The sequence below is a fragment of the Anomaloglossus baeobatrachus genome, chromosome 5 (genome assembly GCF_048569485.1).
Source record: "Anomaloglossus baeobatrachus isolate aAnoBae1 chromosome 5, aAnoBae1.hap1, whole genome shotgun sequence".
Taxonomy (NCBI): domain Eukaryota; kingdom Metazoa; phylum Chordata; class Amphibia; order Anura; family Aromobatidae; genus Anomaloglossus; species Anomaloglossus baeobatrachus.
In genome coordinates, this window is record NC_134357.1 from 418,028,346 (window position 1) to 418,048,494 (window position 20,149).

General features: G+C 51.3%; 1 protein-coding gene across 2 annotated transcripts in view; it reads right to left on the bottom strand.

The window, feature by feature from the left end:
- The window catches only part of TLK2 (tousled like kinase 2), a 197,334-nt gene that overhangs the window by 48,609 nt on the left and 128,576 nt on the right, over positions 1-20,149 (bottom strand). For both annotated transcript variants that reach the window (XM_075350289.1, XM_075350288.1), the window contains exons 14-16: positions 2,803-2,884; positions 1,816-1,907; positions 1,160-1,249 (exon numbers count right to left, since the gene is read on the bottom strand). In XM_075350289.1, coding sequence (XP_075206404.1) covers positions 1,160-1,249; positions 1,816-1,907; positions 2,803-2,884 — 264 coding nt within the window. The remainder of the gene's footprint in view (positions 1-1,159; positions 1,250-1,815; positions 1,908-2,802; positions 2,885-20,149) is intronic.

The window sequence follows — 20,149 nt, forward strand, 5'->3', positions numbered from 1 at the left end:
ATGGTAAAACTGATGTGTGGGTGTGATGCCTGAGGTTGGTGCGAGTTTGTAGACAAACATGAATAGGTTTATTTTTTTCTAAGGGGTTAAAAAAAATCCGAAGTTGTACGAAAAAAAGTGGCGCACGGTTTACGCCATATTCTGTGACCCATAGCATTCTCATTTTTGGGATCTACGGTTTAGTGATGGCTTATTTTTGCGTCTCGAGCTGTCGTTTCTAATGGTACCATTTTTGCGCAGATGCTACATTTTGATCGCTTGTTATTGCATTTAGCGTAAAAGTTGTGGCGAGCAAAAAAGGTAATTTTGACGTTTCGAAATTTTTTTGATGCTACGCAGTTTAACAATCAGATTAATTGATTTTATATTTTGATAGATGGGCATTTCTGAACGCGGCGATACCAAATGTGTATTTTTAACCCTTTAATTTTCAAGGGGGAGAAAGGGGGGTGATTTAAACTTTTAGGGGTTTATTTTTTATTTTTTTTTTAAACTTTTATTTCATTTTACTAGGTCCTCTAGGGGACTATATGGATCAGCAGTGTGATCGCTGTTCCACATCTATTGATTACAGCTACACAGCTGTAAACACCAGATATGCTTATTTCCTGTCTCCCTGTCTTTGCCAGCTCTCGGCTGTGTGAGGCAGGAAGTGAGTCATGAGAGCTACAGGAGTCATCACATGACTCTGTGCTACCATGGCAGCCACCGGAAGTCACGTGATCACGTCACGTGACTTCCGGTATCGGCCGTAAATGTTTACCGTTGTCGCCATTATAATGGCGGTGTCACATATGGACAGCGCCATTTAAGGGGGTTAAAAGGCACGGGCGGATAACGATTCTGCTCGTGCCTGGCAGGCACACGTCAGCTGTAAAAATCCGCTGATATGTGCGGGCAGTAACGCTATGACCGCTAGGATGGAAGATTACTGCCCAAAGTCGTTAAGGGGTTAACATTGACTACGTCCGCTCCTGCCGGATTCCTGCGGTCTTATCACAAGTAACCTGTGGAGCAATCATTGAATGGGGTAAGCTAACCACATCATTTTCTTTTCCAAAACTAAATGTATTTGTTGTGGACAAGCAGCTCATCTAGATTTTAAAATGCAATTTTTGTAGAAGAGTCACAAGAGTCATGAATGAAATTAGCTACTTACGAGTCAGTGTCGAGAGAGAAATAATCATATAGTTTGACTATTCTAGGATGATCCAGCTCCTTGTGAATGCGATATTCCCTGCAGGCATGTCTGAAGACAAAAATACAATATATTAATAAAAACAAAAACCTCTAAAAATAAGATGCGCAATTCAAGTAAAAATGAACTGTCAAAGCATTGCAGAATGCACTAACATTTTTATTTCTCACTGTCGGAATTCTGGGTATCACATCCATAAGACAGGTGAAAACTACTAGATCAGTGGAGGTCAACCACCAAGACCATCAACAATCACCGAACTAAATAGAGGGCTTCAGACCCCAGTTAAAGTGAAGTAGCAGTCAAGCATATGTCCTTTCTGTCTCCTAGGAAATTAATGGAGCGGTAGTGTGAGTTGGTGGACCAACACTGTGTTCCCACAGGTAACAGAAGTCACTTGTGGAAAATCAGTGGGGATTTTAGGAGTTGGTCCGACACCAATCTAGAAGTGATCTATGGATGGATCGTATGGATAGGTGATAGATGTTCATGTAAAGGAGTATTCCAGTAAAAGGTTAACTAGCCTATGTGCATTTTTTGGATTAGGTTTTTATAAAGACAACAATAAATTTCTGTACTTGAAATGCAGAGAAGACCCCATTTGATAAAACTCTTACTTGTGGTAATTCTCTTTCTTTTCATCTCTCCAGTTCTTATTTAACTGGTGGATTTTCACAGCTACGTATCTTTGCTCTGTTAGGTCAAAAGCCTGCAGGATAAGCAAATATAAAAGACATATACACGCTGAAGAGTCATAGTACCGCACAGCGCAAAACAATTACTGAGCAGAATAATATAAATAGTGTGAGCTTGCATATAATCATTTCATACACTAATCTTCCAAAGGTTTTAAGTGATTTGTAAAAACTAGACATACAAGCCCAAGTCCAATGGTCACACCAGAGATCAGTGAGCCATGCAACCTGCCTCCTACTTGCTGGCATGTTCAGCGCAACGTCTACTTTTCGCTATGGACTACTAATCAGAATAGTCGGCTGGGACGCTGGCAATAGGAGGCGGCTCACAGTGCTCCAGTCTTGCTACCATTGACTACTAACGTGGTCGCTGCACCAAGGTGCTCTGAATCAATTTGCTCATTTACAGATAAAATAAATAAAAAAAACCCTCCACATTGATGATTAAAAGAGGTCATACACCAATAAACAATAAGTAATACTCCGCTTATTAAAAGTGGTTGCCCAATAAAATATACGGGGATAAGTCATCAATATCATATTGTAGTGGGTGCGAGAACCCCACTGATCAGCTGTTATTTGCTCCAACTATAACTGGATGTAAACAAGGAATAAAGCTGCACTGCCTCGCTCCATTCAATGTGTAGCTGCAGGATATAACAGCTTAAATCGGGAGGGGGTAGGAAGGGGTGTTGTTGGACCCAACTAATTTAATGTTGATCCTCTTTCGTAAGGATGTCATCAATATTATTTGACTAGACTACCCTTTTCTAAATTAGGGCTTCAAAAAGCAAAAATTCATCCCAGAACAAGGTTACAAAAAAAAGTAAAAAAAAAAAAAAAAAGAAGTGGTGGGCGTGGAGGTGGATTAGTTACATTATTCTGAACAAATGGACGTATTGCAATTACCTTATACACTTCACTGAAGCCTCCTCTACCCAGAAGATGAAGCAATAGATATCGGTCATTTAGCGTGGGATGGTCTTTAAATCTGGAAAAATTCACAGGAAAATGTACAATTTATCAGGGGGGGGGGTGAAATCAAACAGGTTTTTCCTATTAACAAAATGTAAAAAAAAAAAATAATATAGCTAAATCAACCTTAATAGCCAGTCTGAAGAAAAAAAAGAGAATTTTGTTTACTTACCGTAAATTCTTTTTCTTATAGTTCCGTAATGGGAGACCCAGCACCCTCCCTGTTGCCTTTTGGCAGTTTCTTCCTCCGCGTGTTATCACCGGCTGTTGTTGTAGACAGAGACTCCGGTTGTTCCGGTTCTTGCTCTATCTCTACTTGTGGGTGGCTACTCTCCTTCAGCTTTTGCACTAAACTGGCTATATTTGGTTATCCAGGGGGTGTATATGCTCGGAGGGAGGAGCTACACTTTTTAGTGTAGTACTTTGTGTGTCCTCCGGAGGCAGAAGCTATACACCCATGGTCTGGGTCTCCCATTATGGAACTATAAGAAAAAGAATTTACGGTAAGTAAACAAAATTCTCTTTTTCTTCATCGTTCCTATGGGAGACGCAGACCATGGGACGTCTCAAAGCAGTCCATGGGTGGGAATAAACAGAAAACTGAGAAGTAGGCGAAACCTAACTTCCCAAATGGGCGACAGCCGCCTGAAGGATGCGTCTGCCCAAGCTCGCATCTGCCGAAGCATGAGCATGCACTTGGTAGTGCTTCGAAAAGGTATGCAGACTAGCCCAAGTGGCAGCCTGACCGACCTGCTGAGCCGTAGCCTGGTGCCTGAGAAACCAAGAGGCACTGACAGCTCTGGTCGAGTGTGCCTTGATCCCCGGCGGGGGAGGCACTTGAGTACACTGGTAGGCATCGGAAATGGCCGACCTAATCCAACGAGCTAGGGTCGGCTTAGAAACCGAGAGGCCCTCACGCCGACCTGTGGTCAGCACAAAAAGAGAGGTGCGCCGCCTAACAACAGCGGTGTGAAACACATAGATCCGGAGCGCCCGCACCAGATCCAGAGTATGCAACGCTTTTTCAAAGCGATGAACAGGAGCCGGAAAAGAAGGGAATTTTGTTACTTACCGTAAATTCCTTTTCTTCTAGCTCCTATTGGGAGACCCAGACGATTGGGTGTATAGCACTGCCCTCCGGAGGTCACACAAAGCATTACACTAAAAAGTGTAAGGCCCCTCCCCTTCTGGCTATACACCCCCAGTGGGATCACTGGCTCACCAGTTTTAGTGCAAAAGCAAGAAGGAGGAAAGCCAATAACTGGTTTAAACAAATTCACTCCGAAGTAACATCGGAGAACTGAAAACCATTCAACATGAACAACATGTGTACCCGAAAAACCACCAAAAATCCCGAAGGACAACAGGGCGGGTGCTGGGTCTCCCAATAGGAGCTAGAAGAAAAGGAATTTACGGTAAGTAACAAAATTCCCTTCTTCTTCGGCGCTCCATTGGGAGACCCAGACGATTGGGACGTCCAAAAGCTGTCCCTGGGTGGGTAAAGAAATACCTCATGTTAGAGCTGCAAAGACAGCCCTCCCCTACGGGGAGGCAACTGCCGCCTGCAGGACTCTTCTACCTAGGCTGGCGTCCGCCGAAGCATAGGTATGCACCTGATAATGTTTGGTGAAAGTGTGCAGACTCGACCAGGTAGCTGCCTGGCACACCTGTTGAGCCGTAGCCTGGTGTCGTAATGCCCAGGACGCACCCACGGCTGTGGTAGAATGGGCCTTCAGCCCTGATGGAACCGGAAGCCCAGCAGAACGGTAGGCTTCAAGAATCGGTTCTTTGATCCATCGAGCCAGGGTGGCTTTGGAAGCCTGCGACCCTTTGCGCTTACCAGCGACAAGGACAAAGAGTGCATCCGAGCGGCGCAGGGGCGCCGTGCGGGAAATGTAGATTCTGAGTGCTCTCACCAGATCCAACAAATGTAGATCCTTTTCATACCGATGCACTGCATGCGGATAAAAGGAAGGCAAGGAGATATCCTGATTAAGGTGAAAAGAGGACACCACCTTAGGGAGAAACTCCTGAATGGGACGCAGCACTACCTTGTCCTGGTGGAACACCAGGAAAGGAGCTTTGCATGACAGCGCTGCTAGTCCAGACACTCTCCGAAGAGACGTGACCGCTACCAGAAAGGCCACTTTCTGTGAGAGTCGAGAAAGTGACACATCCCTCAGGGGCTCGAAAGGCGGCTTCTGGAGAGCAACAAGGACCTTGTTTAGATCCCACGGATCTAACGGCCTCCTGTACGGAGGTACGATATGACACACCCCCTGCAGGAACGTGCGCACCTGAGAAAGTCGCGCTAGACGCTTCTGAAAAAACACGGATAGTGCCGAGACTTGCCCTTTAAGGGAACCGAGCGACAAGCCCTTTTCCAACCCAGATTGCAGGAAGGAAAGAAAGACAGGTAACGCGAATGGCCAGGGGGATACTCCTTGTGCAGAGCACCAGGATAAGAAAATCTTCCACGTTCTGTGGTAGATCTTAGCAGAAGTGGACTTCCTAGCCTGCCTCATGGTGGCCACGACCCCTTGGGGTAATCCTGAAGACGCTAGGATCCAGGACTCAATGGCCACACAGTCAGGTTCAGGGCCACAGAATTCCGATGGAAAAACGGCCCTTGGGACAGTAAGTCTGGACGGTCTGGTAGTGCCCACGGTTGGCCGACCGTGAGATGCCACAGATCCGGGTACCACGACCTCCTCGGCCAGTCTGGGGCGACGAGTATGACGCGGCCGCAATCGGATCTGATCTTGCGTAACACTCTGGGCAAGAGTGCCAGAGGTGGAAACACATAAGGGAGCCGGAACTGCGACCAATCTTGCACTAAGGCGTCTGCCGCCAGAGCTCTTTGATCGCGAGACCGCGCTATGAAGGTCGGGACCTTGTTGTTGTGCCGAGACGCCATTAGGTCGACGTCCGGCACCCCCCAGCGGCGGCAGATTTCCTGAAACACGTCCGGGTGAAGGGACCATTCCCCTGCGTCCATGCCCTGGCGACTGAGGAAGTCTGCTTCCCAGTTTTCTACGCCCGGGATGTGAACTGCTGATATGGTGGATGCTCTTTCCTCCACCCACATCAGAATCCGCCGGATTGCCTGGTAGGCTTGCCGACTGCGTGTCCCTCCTTGGTGGTAGATGTATGCCACCGCTGTGGAGTTGTCCGACTGAATTCGGATCTGCTTTCCTTCCAGCCACTGCTGGAAGGCTAGTAGGGCTAGATACACTGCCCTGATTTCCAGCACATTGATTTGAAGGATGGACTCCTCTGAGGAGAGTCCTTGACCGTCTGAGAAGGGGGACGTTTCTTCTAGGGATGTCGACTTCCCATCCCATTGGCAAAGAATGCCACATTGGAGTGGACGCAGATGAAACTGCGCGAAATTGACTGCCTCTGCATGAGGCGTGTTAAGGACTGTGACTGGCCGTGAAGGAGAGACTGCACCCCCGTCTGTAGTGAACGCTGTTTGTCCAGCGGAAGCTTCACTATCGCTGAGGGAGCGTGACACTCCGTGCCCAGATATGTCAGCGATTGGGTCGGTGTCAGATTTAACCTTGAGAAGTTGATGATCCACCCGAAACTCTGGAGAGTCTCCAGCGCTACGCTCAGGCTGTGTTGGCATGCCTCTTGAGAAGATGCCTTGACAAGTCGACCGTCCAAGGAAGGATCACCGAGTGACCCTGAGAGTGCAGGACTGCTCCCACTGCTGCCCTGAACATGTTCAAACTCCGTAGGGCTGTCGCCAGACCGAAGGGCAGGGTTACGAACTGAAGATGCTCGTCTAACAAAACGTAGCAAACGTTGGTGCTCTGGAGCAATCGGCACGTGGAGATAAGCATCCTGATGAGATACTGAAATGGGATTTCTCCTGCTGGGAAGCTGACTCCTCCACTGAAGGAGCTGGGGGAGAGATATCCAACATGCCATTGCTGGACGCTATAAGATCATTCCCCATGGCGTCACCATCCGGTGTATCCGGATTGAGAGCGGTGTCAGGATCAAAGTCCTGATCAGCTACGTCTGCCTCATCATACAGAGAGTCCTGGCGGGCCGTGGGCGTGCCCAAGGCAAGAGCGGGAAACCGGCGTCCCACTGTGTCCAGTGAAGGGGGCTGGAGAATGCAAAGCAGACTCCAGCCCTCGGCGCTGACTTTCTGTACAGCGTCCCGCCTCTCCCCTGACTGGCAGGGCTGGGGGCGGGAACGAAACGGAAACTAGGCCGCAAAGCCGGGGACTCGAGTAATAAGCGCGGCCGTCCTATGTGCACGGCCAGCGCGGAGTCCCCGGCGCACCACAAGTCCCAGCCGCGCCACAGTGTAAAAACACCCAGCAGCGGCCCGGCGCGGCAGTTCCCAATACATAAATTCACACAGCAAAGCTGCCGTGAATAATAGCACGAGCGCTCCGCGCTGTTGTCCCCGGCGCACTAGCACTCCCAGCAATGCTGGTGTGTGTGTGCGCGATGTGTACGGGGACACAGAGTACCTTAATGTAGCAGGGCCCTGTCCCTGACGATACTCAGCTCCGTATCCAGCAGGGTCTCTGGGTCTGTGGATAGAGCCCGGTCTCAGTGCCTGGAGACCTGTAAGATCCCACTTCCTCAGAGCCCCTCAGGGGGATGGGGAAGGAAAACAGCATGTGGGCTCCAGCCTCCGTACCCGCAATGGGTACCTCAACCTTAACAAACACCGCCGACACAAAGTGGGGTGAGAAGGGAGCATGCTGGGGGCCCTAGTATGGGCCCTCTTTTCTTCCATCCGATATAGTCAGCAGCTACTGCTGACTAAACAGTGGAGCTATGCGTGGATGTCTGACCTCCTTCGCACAAAGCAGAAAACTGGTGAGCCAGTGATCCCACTGGGGGTGTATAGCCAGAAGGGGAGGGGCCTTACACTTTTTAGTGTAATGCTTTGTGTGACCTCCGGAGGGCAGTGCTATACACCCAATCGTCTGGGTCTCCCAATGGAGCGCCGAAGAAAAGGAAGGTAGGGAAATGTCCCGGTTAAGGTGGAAAGGAGAAACCACCTTAGGGAGAAAGTCCGGAGTCGGACGGAGAACCACCTTGTCTTGATGAAAAACCAAAAAAGGTGACTCAGAAGAGAGCGCAGTCAAATCAGAGACTCTCCTGAGGGAAGTTATGGCCACTAGAAAGACCACTTTCTGTGAAAGACGAGACAAAGAAACCTCCCTAAGAGGCTCAAAGGGGGGTTTCTGGAAAGCCGTGAGGACCAGATTAAGGTCCCAGGGATCCAAGGGCCGCCGGTAAGGCGGAATGCTGTGAGATGCGCCCTGCATGAAGGAGCGCACCTGAGCCAGCCGAGCGATACGCCGCTGGCACAACACTGACAGAGCCGAGACCTGTCCCTTGAGGGAATTGAGGGATAGTCCTAGCTGCAGACAAACTGCAGAAAGGACAGAAGGGTCGCCAAGGAAGAAGGCCAAGAAGCATGGCCGGAAGAGCGACACCAGGACAGGAAAATTCTCCAGGTCCTGTGATAGATTTTGGCCAAGGAATACTTCCGAGCCCGAGTCATAGTGGAGATGACTTCAGGAGAGATACCAGAAGTCGTCAAGATCCAGGACTCAAGAGCCACGCCGTCAATCTGAGAGCCGCAGAATTCAGGCGGAAAAACGGACCTTGTGAGAGAAGGTCTGAGCGGTCCGGGAGATACCACGGCACCTCTACGGACAGATGGAGCAGGTCTGGGTACCAAGCTCGCCTGGACCAGTCTGGAGCAATGAGAATGACCCGACGCCCTCCATTCTGAGCTTGCGAAGGACTCTGAGCAAGAGCTAGAGGGGGAAACACGTAAAAGACGAAACTGGGACAAATCCTGAACCAGCGCGTCCGCTGCAAAGGCCTGAGGATCGTGGGAGCGAAGATCCACTTCCGGAGTGCCCCCCTTGCGGCAGAGTGACCGAAACACTGCCAATGCAGAGCCCACTCGCCGCTGTCCACGGTTTGACGGCTGAGATAATCTGCCTCCCAGTTTTCCACGCCTGGGATGTGGACTGCGGATATGGTGGACTTTGAGTCCTCCGTCCATTGAAGGATACGTTGAACCTCCAACATTGCCAGGCGGCCGAGTGTCCCGCCCTGGCAGTTGATGTAGGCAACCGCTGTCGCGTTGTCTGACCGGACTCGAATGTGCTTGCCCGCCAACAGGTGGTGAAAGGCTAAGAGAGCTAGAAGCACAGCTCTGATTTCCAGCACATTGATCGAGAGGGCTGATTCGGACGGGGTCCAAGTGCCCTGCGCTCTGTGGTGGAGATATACTGCTCCCCAGCCGGATAGACTGGCATCCGTGGTGAGGATCACCCGGGACGGGGCCAGGAAGGAGCGTCCCTGAAGAGAGAGGGGCCGAAGCCACCACTGAAGGGAGCCCCTGGTCTGTGGCGACAGAGCCACTAACCTGTGCAAGGAGCAAGGTCGCTTGTCCCAACAGCGGAGAATGTCCAGCTGCAGAGGACGCAGATGGAACTGGGCAAAGGAACCGCTTCCATTGACGCCACCATCTGACCCAGCACCTGCATTAGGTGCCTGATGGAATGACGGCGGGGCCTCAGCAAAGGGCGCACCGCCAGTGGAGGGACTGCTGTTTGACTAAGGGCAGCTTCACCAGTGCCGGCAGAGTCTCAAATTGCATCCCTAGGTACATGAGCTTCTGGGTCGGAGTCAGAGTGGACTTGGGAAAAGGACAAGCCACCCGAATTGGACTAGAGTGGCGAGAGTGAGCGAGGCACTCCGCTGACAGTCTGCACTGGATGAAGCCTTGACTAGAAGGCCGTCCAGGAAAAGGGATTACTGCCAACCCCCGGAGGTGCAGAAACGCAACCACTGCTGCCATGACCCTGATGAATACTCGAGGGGCCGTGGCTAACCCGAAGGGAAGAGCCACGAATTGGAAATGTTCCTCTCCGATTGCAAAACGTAGCCAATGCTGGTGTGAAACTGCAATTGGCACATGCAGGTAGGCATCTCTGATGTCGAGGATCCTAGGAAATCTCCTTGGGTCATTGAGGCAATGACTGATCACAGAGACTCCATGCGAAAATGCCGCACCTGAACATGCTTTTTGAGAAGCTTGAGATCCAGGATGGGCCGGAAGGAACCGTCCCTTTCGGGGACTAGGAAGAGATTTGAGTAGAAACTTCTGAACCGTTCCCAGGCGGGAACCGGTACAATTACTCCGTTGGCCTGCAAGGGTGCCACGGCCTGTGAGAAGGCGGCGGCCTTGGAGCAGGGGGGGGGTGGACAGAAAGAAGGGAATTTTGTTACTTACCGTAAATTCCTTTTCTTCTAGCTCCAATTGGGAGACCCAGACGATTGGGTGTATAGCTACTGCCTCCGGAGGCCACACAAAGCACTACACTTAAAAGTGTAAGGCCCCTCCCCTTCTGCCTATACACCCCCCGTGGGATCACGGGCTCCTCAGTTTTAGTGCAAAAGCAAGAAGGAGGAAAGCCAATAACTGGTTTAAAAACAAATTCAATCCGAAGAACATCGGAGAACTGAACCATTTAACATGAACAACATGTGTACCCGGAAAAACAAAAATCCCTAAGACAACAGGGCGGGTGCTGGGTCTCCCAATTGGAGCTAGAAGAAAAGGAATTTACGGTAAGTAACAAAATTCCCTTCTTCTTTATCGCTCCTAATTGGGAGACCCAGACGATTGGGACGTCCAAAAGCAGTCCCTGGGTGGGTAAAATAACACCTCGTGACAGGACCGTAAAAACAGTCCCTTCCTACAGGTGGGCAACCGCCGCCTGAAGGACTTGTCTACCTAGGCTGGCGTCCGCCGAAGCGTAGGTATGCACCTGATAATGCTTGGTGAAAGTGTGCAGACTCGACCAGGTAGCCGCCTGGCACACCTGCTGAGCCGTAGCCTGGTGCCGTAATGCCCAGGACGCACCCACGGCTCTGGTAGAATGGGCTTTCAGCCCTGAGGGAACCGGAAGCCCAGCAGAACGGTAGGCATCAAGAATTGGTTCCTTGATCCACCGAGCCAAGGTGGATTTGGAAGCTTGCAACCCTTTACGCTGACCAGCGACAAGGACAAAGAGTGCATCCGAGCGGCGCAGGGGCGCCGTGCGGGAAATGTAGATTCTGAGTGCTCTCACCAGATCCAACAAATGCAAATCCTTCTCACATTGATGAACTGGATGAGGACACAAAGAGGGTAAGGAGATATCCTGATTGAGATGAAAGGGGGATACCACCTTAGGGAGAAACTCCGGAATCGGGCGCAGAACCACCTTGTCCTGGTGAATCACCAGGAAGGGAGATTTGCATGAGAGCGCTGCTAGCTCGGACACTCTCCGAAGCGAGGTGACCGCTACTAGAAAAGTCACTTTCTGTGAAAGTCGAGAAAGGGAAACATCCCTCATAGGCTCGAAAGGCGGCTTCTGGAGAGCAACTAGAACCCTGTTCAGATCCCAGGGCTCTAACGGCCGCTTGTAAGGAGGGATGATATGACAAACCCCTTGCAGGAACGTGCGTACCTGAGGAAGCCGTGCTAGTCGCTTCTGAAAAAATACAGATAGCGCTGAGACTTGGCCTTTAAGGGAGCTGAGCGACAAACCTTTTTCCAAACCGGATTGTAGAAAGGAAAGAAAAGTAGGCAATGCAAATGGCCAGGGAGAAACTCCCTGAGCAGAACACCAAGATAAGAATATCTTCCACGTCCTGTGGTAGATCTTGGCGGAGGTTGGTTTTCTAGCTTGTCTCATGGTGGCAATGACGTCTTGAGATAATCCTGAATACGCTAGGATCCAGGACTCAATGGCCACACAGTCAGGTTCAGGGCAGCAGAATTCCGATGGAAAAACGGCCCTTGAGACAGCAAGTCTGGTCGGTCTGGTAGCGCCCACGGTTGGCCTACCGTGAGATGCCACAGATCCGGGTACCACGACCTCCTCGGCCAGTCTGGAGCGACGAGGATGGCGCGGCGGCAGTCGGACCTGATCTTGCGCAGCACTCTGGGCAACAGTGCCAGAGGTGGGAACACATAAGGGAGCCGGAACTGCGACCAATTTGGAACTAAGGCGTCTGCCGCCAGAGCTCGGTGATCGTGAGACCGCGCCATGAAGACAGGGACCTTGTTGTTGTGTTGGGACGCCATTAGGTCGACGTCCGGCGTCCCCCAGCGGCGACAGATCTCTTGAAACACGTCCGGGTGAAGAGACCATTCCCCTGCGTCCATACCCTGGCGACTGAGAAAATCTGCTTCCCAGTTGTCCACGCCTGGGATGTGAACTGCTGATATGGTGGATGCCGTGTCTTCCACCCACGTCAGAATTCGCCGGACTTCCTGGAAGGCTTGCCGACTGCGTGTTCCTCCTTGGTGGTTGATGTATGCCATCGCTGTGGAGTTGTCCGACTGAATTCGGATCTGCTTCCCTTCCAGCCACTGCTGGAAGGCTTGTAGGGCAAGATACACTGCTCTGATTTCCAGAACATTGATCTGAAGGGTGGACTCTTGCTGAGTCCACGTACCCTGAGCCCTGTGGTGGAGAAAAACCGCTCCCCACCCTGACAGACTCGCGTCCGTCGTGACCACCGCCCAGGATGGGGGTAGGAAGGACTTTCCCTTTGACAATGAGGTGGGAAGAAGCCACCACTGAAGAGATTCCTTTGCCGCCTGAGAAAGGGAGACGTTCTTGTCGAGGGACGTCGACTTCCCGTCCCATTGGCGTAGAATGTCCCACTGTAGTGGACGCAGATGAAACTGCGCGAAAGGGACTGCCTCCATTGCTGCTACCATCTTCCCTAGGAAGTGCATGAGGCGTCTCAAGGGGTGTGACTGGTCTTGAAGGAGGGATCGCACCCCTGTCTGTAGTGAACGCTGTCTGTCCAGCGGAAGCTTCACTATCGCTGAGAGAGTATGAAACTCCATGCCAAGATATGTCAGCGATTGGGTCGGGGTCAGATTTGACTTGGAAAAGTTGATGACCCACCCGAAACTCTGGAGAGTCTCCAGTGCAACGTCCAGGCTGTGTTGGCATGCCTCTTGAGAGGGAGCCTTGACAAGCAGATCGTCTAAGTAAGGGATCACAGAGTGTCCCTGAGAGTGCAGGACTGCTACTACTGCTGCCATGACCTTGGTGAAGGCCCGTGGGGCTGTCGCCAGACCGAAAGGCAGAGCTACGAACTGAAGGTGTTCGTCTCCTATAACGAACCGTAGAAAACGCTGATGCTCTGGAGCAATCCTTGAGACATTGAGGCGATGACGGATCGGAGGGATTCCATCCGGAACCGTCTGGTTTTTACGTACTTGTTGAGAAGTTTTAGGTCCAGAACGGGACGGAAGGATCCGTCCTTTTTTGGCACCACAAACAAATTGGAGTAAAAACCGTGACCTTGCTCCTGAAGAGGAACAGGGATCACCACACCTTCTGCCTTTAGAGTGCACACCGCCTGCAGAAGAGCATCGGCTCGGTCGGGAGGCGGAGACGTTCTGAAGAATCGAGTTGGAGGACGAGAACTGAACTCTATCCTGTACCCGTGGGACAGAATGTCTCTCACCCAACGGTCTTGGACCTGTGGCAGCCAAATGTCGCCAAAGCGGGAGAGCCTGCCACCGACCGAGGATGCGGAGAGAGGAGGCCGAACGTCATGAGGAAGCCGCCTTGGTAGCGGGTCTTCCGGCTGTCTTTTTTGGGCGTGACTGAGCCCGCCAAGAATCTGAACTCCTCTGATCCTTTTGAGTCCTTTTGGACGAGGAGAATCGGGACCTGCCCGAGCCTCGAAAGGACCGAAACCCCGACTGTCCCCTCCTCTGCTGGGGTTTGGTTTGTCTGGGCTGAGGTAAGGATGAATCCTTACCCTTGGACTGTTTAATGATCTCATCCAACCGCTCACCAAACAGTCGGTCACCAGAGAATGGCAAACTGGTTAAGCACTTTTTGGAAGCAGAATCTGCCTTCCATTCCCTTAACCACAAGGCTCTGCGTAAAACCACAGAGTTGGCGGACGCCACTGCCGTACGGCTCGTAGAGTCCAGAACCGCATTAATCGCGTAAGACGCAAATGCAGACATTTGAGAGGTTAAGGATGCCACCTGCGGCACAGATGCCCGTGTGACAGTGTCAACCTGTGTAAGACCAGCTGAAATAGCTTGGAGTGCCCATACGGCAGCGAATGCTGGAGCAAACGACGCGCCGATAGCTTCATAGATGGATTTCAACCAGAGCTCCATCTGTCTGTCAGTGGCATCTTTAAGTGCAGCCCCATCCTCCACTGCAACTATGGATCTAGCCGCAAGCCTGGAGATAGGGGGATCCACCTTGGGACACTGGGTCCAGCCTTTGACCACGTCAGGAGGAAAGGGATAACGTGTGTCCTTAAGCCGCTTGGAGAAACGTTTATCTGGATAAGCGTGATGTTTCTGGACTGACTCTCTAAAGTCAGAGTGATCCAGAAAAGAAGTCAATTTACGCTTGGGATATCTGAAATGGAATTTCTCCTGCTGTGAAGCTGATTCCTCCACCGGAGGAGCTGGGGGAGAAATATCCAGCATTCTATTGATGGACGCTATAAGATCATTCACTATGGCGTCCCCATCAGGCGTATCCAAGTTGAGAGCAGTCTCAGGATCAGAATCCTGATCAGCTACCTCCGCCTCATCACACAGAGAGCCTTCCTGCTGGGACCCTGACCAGTGTGATGAAGTCGAGGGCCGCTCATAGCGAGCTCGCTTAGGCTGTCTGGGACTGTCGTCCGTGTCCGAACCGTCCCACTGGGATGCATGGGACACTCCCGGAGCCCGGGGCTGTTCCAACAGAGGGGGACCAGGGAGCAATGATTGAACAGTGCCCATGGTCTGAGTTACTGGTCTAGACTGCAACGTTTCTAGAATTCTAGTCATAGTCACAGACAATCTATCAGCGAAAGCTGCAAACTCTGTCCCCGTCACCTGGACAGTATTCACAGGTGGTTCTCCCTGGGTCACCTCTAGCAGAGGCCCCGGCCGAGCAGTTGCCACAGGGGCCGAGCACTGCACACAGTGGGGGTCAGTGGAACCTGCCGGTAAAGAAGCCTCACATGCGGTACAAGCAGCATAGAAAGCCTGTGCCTTGGCACCCTTGCTTTTTGCGGATGACATGCTGTTGTCTCCTCTGAGCAATCTAGGAGGGTATATAGCCAGGAAGCACCAGCGACCGTACAGTGCAATTGTATAGCTTACAAGCATAAAAATACAAATGTACACTTCGGCACTAGTGGGTTCAGCACCAGAGGCGCCGCTTACCGCCCGCTCAAACGCGGGTGTGTGGTCGCCAGAATCCCGTGTCTGGGTCTCCCAAAACTTGTCTCCCCTCTCCAGCTCAGACTGCACACAGGAATGGCTGCCGGCGTTCTGTGAAGAGGGGCGGACCGTGGGCGTGCCTCAGACAAAGTGCGGGAAACTGGTGTCCCACTGTGCCCAGTGTGAGGGCTGGAGTATGTAAAGTAGACTCCAGCCCTCTGTGCTGACATTCTGCACAGCGTCCCGCCCTTCCCCTGACTGGCAGGCCTGGGGGCGGGAACGAAACGAAACTAGGCCGCAAAAGCCGGGGACTCGAGTAATAAGCGCGGCCGTCATACATGCACGGCCAGCGCGGAAGTCCCCGGCGCACCACAAGTCCCAGCCGCGCCGCAGCAAACTGACAGCAGCGGCCGGCGCGGCAGTTCCAAATACATATACTCCTTCAGCAGAGCTGTAGTGAGCAGTGGCACAAGCGTGCGCGCTGTTGTCCCCGGCGCACTAACACACCCAGCAATGCTGCAGTGTGTCTGCGTCTGTGTGGGGACACAGAGTACCTTGATGAAGCAGGGTCCTGTCCCTGACGATACTCAGCTCCATATGCAGCAGATCCTTTCAGGGGCTGTGGATGGAGCACGGTCTCAGTGCCTGGAGACCGGTAAAATCCCACTTCACCCAGAGCCCTAAGGGGGATGGGGAAGGATGCAGCATGTGGGCTCCAGCCTCCGTACCCGCAATGGGTACCTCAACCTTAACAAACACCGCCGACAAAAGTGGGGTGAGAAGGGAGCATGCTGGGGGCCCTATATGGGCCCTCTTTTCTTCCATCCGACAAAGTCAGCAGCTGCTGCTGACTAAACAGTGGAGCTATGCGTGGATGTCTGACCTCCTTCGCACAAAGCATGAAAACTGAGGAGCCCGTGATCCCACGGGGGGTGTATAGGCAGAAGGGGAGGGGCCTTACACTTTTAAGTGTATAAAGTAAGAAATGGCATACATAAATTCTGCATAACGATAGAAAATAGTCAGCACAATATAATATATTATGCAGAAAAAGGACCACGGATAAAGACCAAATCGCTAATACAATAGAACAAACAAGAGGAACAAAAGGCGATCAATTAGGTCTATTTATTTTTATTATGAATAAAAGTGCGGACAGGTGGGGGGAGTCAAACCCGGTATACATCACTTACAGTCAACATGCACCAATTGTGCCAGGCATTATAAACAAGTCAAGATTGTGAATAAATATGTACCATCAAAGTTACAATACAATCTGCATAGGGTAAAAATTCATCACAATATCCCTTACTGATTAACTGGGACTCGCTCATCCATATATGCACATATAGAAAACTCGATATTAAAGTTCATTGGAGATCACATGAACTACTCCAAGTACAATTATAAACCTGTACCAAGGTGACTCTAATTATCCTCTCTATATACGCATGGGAACCGTGAAATTTCAAATATAATTCCAAGCGCAGAGCACGGAGCAATTCATGAGGATAGCACAATTCTCTAGTAAGTTGACAGAAACCACGTGCCCAAAAGCTTAGGCTTCCATGGATTTCTATGAGAATGGTGATAGAAAGAGCAATTGCTGGATATCAATGAATCATATGAAACGCTCCAGGTTCAAAACACGGAATTCATGGCCAGAAATACGAGACTATAGTTCATACCAAAAGGGCATCACTATAAGTCTCAATAATTATTGAGACTTATAGTGATGCCCTTTTGGTATAGTGATCCATGAACTATAGTCTCGTATTTCTGGCCATGAATTCCGTGTTTTGAACCTGGAGCGTTTCATATGATTCATTGATATCCAGCAATTGCTCTTTCTATCACCATTCTCATAGAAATCCATGGAAGCCTAAGCTTTTGGGCACGTGGTTTCTGTCAACTTACTAGAGAATTGTGCTATCCTCATGAATTGCTCCGTGCTCTGCGCTTGGAATTATATTTGAAATTTCACGGTTCCCATGCGTATATAGAGAGGATAATTAGAGTCACCTTGGTACAGGTTTATAATTGTACTTGGAGTAGTTCATGTGATCTCCAATGAACTTTAATATCGAGTTTTCTATATGTGCATATATGGATGAGCGAGTCCCAGTTAATCAGTAAGGGATATTGTGATGAATTTTTACCCTATGCAGATTGTATTGTAACTTTGATGGTACATATTTATTCACAATCTTGACTTGTTTATAATGCCTGGCACAATTGGTGCATGTTGACTGTAAGTGATGTATACCGGGTTTGACTCCCCCCACCTGTCCGCACTTTTATTCACTTTTAAGTGTAGTGCTTTGTGTGGCCTCCGGAGGCAGTAGCTATACACCCAATCGTCTGGGTCTCCCAATTAGGAGCGATAAAGAAAAATCTGTTTGGCGGGCTGGATAGAATTCTATCCTGTAGCCGTGGGAGGTGATATCCCGCACCCACTGATCGGAGACGTGTTGAAACCACACGTCGCCAAAGCGGGAGAGCATGCCACCGACCAAGGACGTTGCTGGCGCGGCCAGATAGTCAAGAGGAGGCTGCCTTAGTGGCAGCAGCTCCTGCTCTGAGGACGCGGCTTCGTGCGTCAGATGGGTTTTTGGTCCTTGGCTGAGTTAGTGGACGAGGCCGAGGGCTTAGAGGACGACCAGTTGGAGGAACGAAAGGAACGAAACCTCGACTGGTTCCTGCCCTGGACAGGTTTCCTGGTTTTGTTTGTGGCATGGAAGTACTCTTCCCGCTAGTAGCTTCCTGAATAATTTCATCCAGTTGTTCACCGAACAGCCTGGGCCCAGCAAATGGGAGCCCAGCAAGGTACTTCATTGAAGAAGCGTCTGCCTTCCACTCTCGAAGCCACAAGATCCTGCGCATAGCGAGAGAATTAGCCGAAGCCACCGCAGTGCGGTGAGAAGCCTCCAGCATGGCAGACATGGCATAGGATGAAAAGGCTGAAGCCTGGAAGTTAAGGCAACCATTTCGGGAATAGAGTCCCTGGTGAGTGAATGCATCTCCTCTAGAGAAGCAGAGATGGCTATGAGAGCCCACACTGCTGCAAAAGATGGGGAGAACGAGACCCCTGCCGCCTCAGATACAGATTTGGCCAAAAGGTCAACCTGGCGGTCAGTTACTCTTCCCGCCAGGGAATCCTTAAGAGAGGTGTCATCAGCCACTGATACAACTGTCCGGGCTGAGAGTCTAGACACCGGAGGGTCTACCTTTGGTGAATGAGCCCACTCCTTGACCACCTCTGGTGGAAACGGAAAACGGTCATCAGAACCACGCTTTGGGCAGCGTCTGTCAGGACAGGCCCTAGGCTTGGTCACAGTGGCCTGAAAACTGGAGTGGTTAAGGAACACACTCCTTGTTCTCTTGGGCAAGGTAAACTGGTGCTTTCTTGCCAGAGAGGGTTGCTCCTCTGATACAGGCGGATTGAGGTCCAGTACAAAATTAATGGACGCAATCAAATCACTAGCATCTGCGTCACTTTCGGACAGATCAATGGGGTACATGGAGGTAGCGTCCGAGCCCCCAGTAAAGGCATCCTCCTCGTCCTGCGAGTCAGCTCGTGAATCAGAGCCGCGGGACGAGGAAGGAGAGGGGACCCTGCGTCTCCTTTTAGGAGGACGGGGTCCGAGACCAGATGGAGAATCCTCTGTGAGCTTTGCTGAGCGAGCCGTAGCAGCAGAAGCGCCCTGAGAAGGGGGCTGATGCATGCTCAGCAGAGTCCGGGACAGCTGTCCCATGGAGAGAAGGATTCTGCCCAAGCCGGGGGTTCAGCCACCGGAGCCGGAGCAGCCGGAGGAATCACTGGGGATGAGACTCCAGGCTGAGGCACCACCATGTTAGAGCAGGCATCACAATGTGGTTATGTGCTCGGTACAGGCAGTAGGAGCCTACATGCAGTGCATATTGAGTACAGCCTTGCAGCCTTGCTGCTCGTGTGAGACATGCTGCTGAAGTGGGGGCTCTGAGTCAGAATGACCCCCAGCAGAGTATATAAGCAGAGTATATAATATAAGCAGGTCCACAACCGGAGGTTGTGGCTTGCCATACCGTCTGACATTCTGCCAACCCCTCTTTGTGCCCTCCAGATCCCACAGCCCGGACCCCCAGAGAGATACTGCAGCCAGCGCCGATCGCTGTGCTGACATAAGAACGCTGATAAAATGGCGCTTCTGCCCAAGCCGGAGCGAGGAGAGGGGTCGGGGCCTACTCTAAGAGCGGGATCCCGAGGGCCAAGGAGATATACAGGGGAGGGAAACAATTTCCTCAGAGAGGAGTGTCCCTCTCCTGAGCCGAACGGCCGCTGGGCGGAGCCGCACTGTTCCTCTGCATGATTGGCATGCAGGGGCAGTGAAAACAAAACTAGGCCTCAGGCGAAGCCGGGGCCTAAATTTAACGATGCGGCCGGCGCGCAGGCACCATCGGCGCGGTTCTCTGGTGAAAACCAGGAGAACCGGCCGGAAATGTCAGAATACATACACAGCACACTCTCCCAACAATAAAGTACAAGGGACCCCCGGATAATAACGTCTCAGATACTTAGCTTGTGAGACGCAGGGCCAGGTCCCTGAGGGATGAGTGCGCCGTCCGGTAGGATCCTGAAAGGGCTGCGGATGGAGACCGGTCTCCTGCAAGGCAGGGAGAACCGTGCTGGCTCCCACTTCAAGCCAGAGCCCGAGGGATGGTGAAGGAGCGCGGCATGTAAGGCTCCAGTCCTGAAATCAACCTTAACAACACCGCCGACACAGTGGGGTGAGAAGGGACATGCCGGGAGTCCAGACTTGGACCCGCTTTTCTTCAAACTCTTTCCAAAAATCAAAATCAGATGAGAATGCATGTGTGGATGTGTGCCTCCTGAACACAAAGCATTGAACTGGCTATATTTGGTTATCCAGGGGGTGTATATGCTCGGAGGGAGGAGCTACACTTTTTAGTGTAGTACTTTGTGTGTCCTCCGGAGGCAGAAGCTATACACCCATGGTCTGGGTCTCCCATAGGAACGATGAAGAA